Source organism: Hipposideros armiger, unplaced genomic scaffold (genome assembly GCF_001890085.2).
Source record: "Hipposideros armiger isolate ML-2016 unplaced genomic scaffold, ASM189008v1 scaffold_48, whole genome shotgun sequence".
NCBI lineage: Eukaryota > Metazoa > Chordata > Mammalia > Chiroptera > Hipposideridae > Hipposideros > Hipposideros armiger.
In genome coordinates, this window is record NW_017731398.1 from 1956807 (window position 1) to 1964531 (window position 7725).

Genomic DNA, 7725 nt, shown 5'->3' on the forward strand with positions numbered 1-7725 from the left:
CGCCTCCTGCTTGGCCCGCCGGAAGCGGAAGTCAGGAGGTTGTCGGATTCTGACAGCAGCGGCTCCGTTAGCTTGGAGAAGTGAGGTGGTGCGGCGCTGGGCTGGCAGTATTGTCCGCCACAGGTGGATTTCCTGCGTGTGTCGGCCGGAGCTGAGCAGACCCAGCGCTTGGCCGGTGAGTTGCCCGTTCGGGCGACGGGAGGAGGGAGTCGGGCAGGCCGAGCCGAGTGGCGGGAGAGGAGTCCTTGGTCTGCATTTCCAGGTCTGGGCGCTTTCGCGAGATTGGAAGCCCCTTTACCCCTCACGGCCCCTAGTTCCCTTCGCGTCTGGAGATCCCAGGTGCTTCAGGAGGGAGAGGATCTGTCAAAGCCTTGGGTAGACCAGCTCTAACGTGCTTGGAGAGCGGACTGGAAAACGCGGTGGTTTCCAGTCCTTACCTTCCTCTGTTCTATGGGTTCACCTCCTGGAGCACGGAAATCCCTTCCTGGTTAGTCGTTTCCAAGGATAGTCGGGCACAAAGTTCTATGTGGTTTTGTGAATAATAACTAATGTTAGAGTACAGATCTGAAAGGCTGTGCCCCGCCCCCCCGTTTTTTTCCCAACGGAAAATAACATACCTTCTGCAGTGATTCAAGCGGGAACTAGCTTATTGGTTTTGAAGGTCCAGAGGACAAACTTTTGTAGCATCTCCTAGCTCTTCGCTGGCACTTGGAGTTCTATTAGCTTTGGAAGTCTTTAGAGCACTTTTCATCCAACCCCTTCATTAACTTAAACCTTTATGGTTCTTACCCATCCCCTCCCAACCCGCCCCCCGCTTTGAGTGTTTTCTTCAGGGAGTCAAGTTTTTTTTTCCTCCCAGAGGTAGACAACCTAAACATTAAACCATACAGCCTCAAATCCCTTGGGCAGGTAAAATTTGGGTCAGTTAAAATACTATTTATTTTTTATTTTAATTAAACTTATTGGGGGAACATTGGTTAATAACATTCTATTTTAATTTCATTCTCATGAGTAATGATGAAGTTGACATTTGTTCACTTGTGGGAGAACATAAAAATGAGTAGCACATTTACCTTGCCTTAGGATTTTTACTGCCCATCTGGTTAGGTATGGGCCATCTTTCTGGTGATTTCTGTGATCCCAATGGAAACCCAGGCATGATTTTAGTTAGCTGAATTTATTTTAAATCATACCTTGGATGTGAGAATTTGACAGCAGTTTGCCAATCCCAGAAAAATGGAAAGTCTGATATTTAATAAGACACACTAAGAGAGCAGTAGCTGAAAGGTAAAACGTCTATTGTTTCTTGCATCCAAACAATAATGTTGGTTTAATTTTGTTGGGATAACAGTGTATTATAAGTGCTATAAATATTTGCATGTTTCGAGGGATTTGGAGGAAAGACGTACTAATGAAGATGCTATCTTCCAATATCACGTTTATCAAAAATTTTATAAATTGAATATATACAGGAAGAAAAATAATATGGAGATGTCAGATAAGAGGGAGAGATTTGGTTTTAAAGTTTTAGCATGTCACATATGCCTGAAATCATAAAACGGTGTAGGAGGCTTGAGGCAAAGAGCAAAAAGATGTGTTTGGGTTAGAAAGGGTCGGGGATGGGAATACTGACTAGTGTTAGGTTAAGGAAGAACTGGGAAGTGGAGAGAGGCTGCTAGGGCTGGCTACCAGGTTTTAGATGAAGATTAAAAGTAGTAAACTCTGTCTCCTGGTTTCTCAAGGATTAGGCCTCTGCAGCCTGAGCAAAATCTTTTCTTAGAGGTAGAGGGCTCTCTGAAAATGTGGGTGAAGAAATACTACTTGTTGAGTGACTATGATTGGCCTGGAAAACCCAGATTTTATAGTCATTAGTATCAATAGTAGTTATTTTTCATTCATCACAGATTCCGGAATAAGAGTACATTGGATACCATTATTACTCCTGTTTTCAGCCAAGCTTCCTGAAAGTTTAGTCTATAATCAGTGATTTCTACTTCCTTACTTCCAGTTACTTCTCAGTTCATTGTAATCCTGCCTCAATTCCTACTACTCTAAAATAATCAACTCCTAATGGCTAAATCCAATGAATTTCCTCTTGGTTCTTTCTGTCACTGTACCATTCAACACTGATGACCATTCATTCACTTTTTATTCTCTTGCCTTCTATGATAACTTCTTCTGGTTGTTATCTCTGTGTGTTCTTCTATCCCTTCTTTATCTTCAACTGTTGATGTTCTCCAGGATTCTGTTCCATGACACTCTTCTTATTCCAGTCTTCCTGAGAAATCTTATCCATTCTCACAGCATAACCACCAACAAACTTGCTGATGTCTCCATCTTCATCTTCAACCCAGTTCTCACTCCCAGGTAGTTAACTGTGAACTGACTCCACGTGGATGTACGTACTGTAGCTAACTACAAACTCAGTGTGCATACTCACCCACCCTTCTTCCTGTAGTTCCTATTGCACCATAGCCTGTCCAGTCATTTGGCCAGAAGGCTGGGAGTTGCCCTTATTCCCTCCTCCCAGCGACTAATCGGTGATTAATTCCTCCTGGAATTTTTATTTTATTTTATTATTATTAGTTTCAAGTGTACAAAACAATGCAATAGTTATCCTTTACACCCCTCACAAAGTGACAACCCTCCTCCCCCATCCACTGCCCCCCCACCCCTGATATCCTACTTATCTATTACAATTCCATTGACTCCATTCCCACACTATACTCCACATCCCGTGACTATATGTATATATAATTATAGTTGACATACAATATTATTCAACATCAGCTTCAGAAATACAGTGCGGTGGTCAGCCCTCTACACCGTCTATGAAGTGGTCTCCCAAACAAGACATGAGTCCATCTGGCCCCCTAGAAAATATTTACAACATTATTGATTATATTCCCCAGACTGTCTTTTCTATCCCTGGGGCCATACTGTAGTTACCAGTTTATATTGTCTCGTCCCTTCCCCTTCTCCTTCATCCCTACCCCCTCCCAACTAGCAACCATCAATTTTTCCTCTCTCTCTGAGACTATTTGTTTACATTTTTCATTTATTCAGTTCTTTAGATTTCACATATAAGTGAGATCATATGGTATTTGTTTTGCTCTGAGTGACTTATTTCACTTAGCATAATGTTCTCTAGGTCCATCCATATCGTTGCAAATGGTACTATTTCCTTCTTCTTTATAGCTGAGTAATACTCCATTGTGTAAATGTCCCATAGTTTCTTAATCCATTCGTCTACCGATGGGCATTTCGGTTGTTTCCAAGTCTTGGCTATTGTAAACAGCACTGCAATGAACATAGGGGTGCGTATATTTTTTCGAGTTAGTGTTTTGGGTTTTTCTGGATAAATACCTAAGAGTGGGATTGCTGGGTCATAAGGTAGTTCCATTTCCAGTTTTTTTGAGATACCTCCATACTGATTTTCATAGTGGCTGCACCAATCTGCAGTCCTGCCAACAGTGCACCAGGGTTCCCTTTCCCCACAACCTCGCCAGCACTTGTTTGTTGATTTATTGGTGATAGCCACTCCTGGAATTCTTTTAAAACTGTTCTCACAGTCACTGCCTCAGATTAGCCCTCAGCATGTCACCTATATTATTGCAGTTATCTGCCTTTAGTCTAATCTCACTAATCTATTCTCTACCCTGTTAGAAAAGTGATCCTCGTAAATAGCAAATATGCTCTTGAGACGTCTCTGCTTAAACCACCTATTATTCCCCATTGGGTACCAGTGCAAAATGCAAAGCTGTTGCGTGGAATATAAAGTTTTTCACAATTTGACTCCTGTCTACTTTTCCAATTTCATTTCTTGACATTCACTTCTCCTTCCTTTATTTTTATACCATATCTGTCTCATCTACTAGACTGAGAGCTCTTTGGGGGCAGCGTCCATGGTATATTGTTCATCCTTGCATCCCAGGCTCCTAGTTAGCTGTGTCTGTATTATGGTAATCAAGAAATACTGAATTGAATGTCTAAAATCTATCTTAAGTTTAAAAGTACACAAGACTTTTATGAATATCCTAAGATTGTTTACTTCTCAGTTTTTCATTATCTGGTAGGATAGTGTTAATTTTTTTAAAATTTCTAATAGAAACATATTAAAAACCGTACAGAATTTCAGAATGACTGACACTTCTGAAGCTGTTCCAAATTTTGAAGAGATGTTTGCCAGTCGATTCACAGAAGATGACAAAGAGTACCAGGAATACCTGAAACAGCCTCCCCAGACCCCTCCAATTGTCGAGGAATGGAATAGCAGAGCTGGTGGGAACCAAAGAAACAGAGGCAATCGGTATGTATTACTTCAGAAGAGTGAATGCAGAGGGAGAGGACAGCTTTAATCTGCTAGCCTAGGAGACCACTGAGGGCAGGGACAAATGTTTTTGTTCAGTATGGTATACTGAGTGCCAAGTAACAGTGCCTGGCACAGAGTAAGTGGCTGATAAATATTTGCTTTAATATTTTGTCAGCACCATGTATTTTTTCTTATTGTTCAGTTGTATGTGTGTGTATTAATGTTTTATTTTTAAAGTTCTTTCTGTAGACTAATACTTTCGGTGCAAATATACTTTAGAAACCTAGAGTCTTCTACAAAACTCTGTGTTAAATTTCATAAAGAAGATAATGTTTTTGGTTTTACTTTAGAAAGAAGTTTATACAATGGAAATTACTTCTATTTAATAATTCAAAATAGATAAAAGGAGTAAGTTACCATATTGCTTTTGTACAACTGAATAGGTTTCAGTTTGATTCAGAGCTGTCCTATTGTTTTGGGTTTGGTGTGTCGTATGCCTATTTCTCTGCAAAGTGTGTGCAGTATAATACTGAAAGAATGATTTCAATATTAGGACTGTTTTGAATAACTGGTGCTCTAACATTCTGTAGAGAAAAATGTTTTTTTACTCTCTTGTTTACTAAGTATTAAGTACACCAAGATAGATCTGTCATGTGCTTTCTTAAAAGAGAAGTATAAAAATCTTATTTTGTTGTTGTAGGTTGCAAGATAACAGACAGTTTAGAGGTAGAGATAACAGACGGGGGTGGCCAAGTGACAATCGATCCAATCAATGGCATGGACGATCCTGGGGTAACAATTACCCACAGCACAGACAAGAACCTTACCACTCCCACCAGTATGGACACTATGGTTACAACCAACGGCCTCCCTATGGTTACTACTGATGGAAATGCCGGCAGCTTTTAGTAAAATCATTGACTGTGTTGACAAAACTTTGTGTATCTTCTGTTGGTCATAATTTTACATCTAACTTTACAGAATGGATTATTATTTTGGAACTCGACTATTTAAAAAAAAATTAGATCTTACTAGAGAGATGTGATGGTTGCTGGGAATAAATACTCCCCTAAAAAGGTAGTAGATTATATTGACTTCTACTTCAGATTGTTGTTTCATGACTTAATAGTGCTTTGAACTTGGTGTATTTTTCCCCTTGTTTGACCTCTAGGAGTTCTGTCTTTGTTTTACACAGAAATAAAATAGAAATTTTAAAATAGAAAATGCTTGCTTTTACTTTGTAATACAAGAAAGTATCCATCCCTAAAATTTTAGAGGTTGGTAAAATCAACTCGTGAATGCACAACTATGCTAAGATGTAGGTACTGTACATAACATCAGCAGTTGGAAGGTAAAACAATTAAAAGGCAACTTCCTAAATCTGCCTTCTCTCTTAGGACCCCACTCTAGGCCCTTGAGAAGTCTCCTCTCCTCTCCTCTCCTCTCCTCTCCTCTCCTTCCTGAAGAGCCATCCTTTCAGGTAAAGATTTTATTGGAAAGGATTTAATAAACCAAGTATTCACACTGAGATGTAAATAAAGCTATGTACCCCTCTAATCACATGAATAGGCAACAAGCCAACACTTTTAGATAAAGACAGGTCTTAACACTACAGATATTTAACCGAAAGAGTTAACAATGGGCTGACTATACCCCTAAGATTTCTGAAAGCAGATGGGCTACTAAGAGTATTTATCAACTGATAAAGCCCAGGTACTACTACCAGTTGGAAACAGTAGCTGACCACAGCTACAAAACAGGATCCTCTGCCGTGCCCGCTTCTGACACTAATTAGGGAGAGCTATGGGTCCGTGAGGCAGTGTTGGAGTGAGGGGTCCCTCTCAGGAAGCTCAGAAGAAAGGTGATTTTCCAACAGTTTTTAAACATTTTTTGCCTTCAGGGCTAAAGATGATTTCCTTCCCTTTTAGTATTTTTCCTGAAGGTTACTGATATCACTAATTTTGAGCTCTAATAAAAGCACTATACTTTATTTCTAAATACAATTTTTTAATACCTTAGAATTTTTCCAGAGTCTCTATTCCATTTCATTGCTTCAACCCAAACACAGATTTGGCTGTGTATGAAAATCTATAACCCAAGGCCCCTGACTTCTTTTAATTAGCACTACTGTTGACAGTGAAAGGGAATTTTTTTCATTAGGAAATGTAGGAAATAAACACTCCCAGCTTGAGGCAGTTTGTAGTACCATTGAATAACTTCAATTAGCTGGAACTGTTACTTGTAAAAGCCCTCACTTTTGTAATGTTAGACAAATTAAGGTATTATACATAAACACTGAAAAATTACTTGAGATTTTTCTTTCAAATAGCTTGTTTTTTAACCAAAGAAACATGTAAGATATACGAGGTGTGATCAACAAATATGGTGAATGTTTAAATAAAAAAAATTATAGTAAAAGACACATTGCCATTAATCCCCCTCAAAATACTCCCTCTCGCTTTGAACACACGTATCCCATCGTTCTTGCCACTTTCTGAAGCAGTTCTGGAAGTCCTCTTTCATAAGTGTCTTGACTTCATTCTCCACCATGACAGTGCTCCGTGTCACACATCACTTCTGCTATACGGCAGAATGTCAAAAACATTACGGTGTGTCCTCATCCACCGTATTCATGGGATCTGGCACCATGTGACTTCTGGTTCTTCCTCAAAGTCAAAATGACCATGAAAGGTAAACGTTTTGAATCGATTCAGGACATTGAGGTATCCACAACAGCGTGACTAAAGACATGAAAGAGGACTTCCAGAAAAAAAAAAAAAAAAGTTGCAAGAACTTTCTGGGATGGGATAAGTGTGTTCAAAGCGAGGGGGAATATTTTGAGAGATTAATGGCAACGTGTCTTTCACTATAATTTTAAACATTCACTGAATTTTTTTACCACACTATATACATACATATACATATACATATATATGTATATGTATATATATATATATATATATATATATATATATATATATATATATATAAAATCAATGAGGACTTTGAAATACTAAATAGGCTTTGGTTAACAGTTTGAAAAGCCTAATTATATAGGTCACTCAAGAGAATCTTGCCTCTATAAATTTTTAAGGGTATGCTTTTAAAATTCTCTAGTTTTTAATTTAGAATGAATCAAGACCAACAGGAGTAGACACTCTTGAAACTGGTGGAAAGTTAATGATGTTAATTTTTAGATTAATACATCAGGATTCAGATACACAGATATGAAATTCCATAATATCAAAAATATTTCTCCTGGCTTCTACTATATTAAATTATTATGGAGCCAAATCAACAACGATGCAAGTCACAGATTATACCATTGGACTCCAAGGTAGCCTAAAGAGCAGACTTCCCAGAAGTCTGGTTTGATCTCTACTGGGACCAGCTCTGGGGGAAAATAAGGGTGG

At 38.9% G+C, this 7725-nt stretch overlaps 1 protein-coding gene across 1 annotated transcript; it reads left to right on the forward strand.

The window, feature by feature from the left end:
• The first annotated feature begins 23 nt into the window (after nt 1-23).
• On the forward strand, nt 24-5536 carry RAMAC (RNA guanine-7 methyltransferase activating subunit). Its single transcript, XM_019640052.1, has 3 exons — nt 24-175; nt 4131-4309; nt 5013-5536. Exons 2-3 carry the CDS (start codon nt 4140-4142, stop codon nt 5197-5199), a joined length of 357 nt encoding a protein of 118 aa, XP_019495597.1. The 5' UTR covers nt 24-175; nt 4131-4139; the 3' UTR covers nt 5200-5536.
• Nucleotides 5537-7725: the final 2189 nt, after the last annotated feature.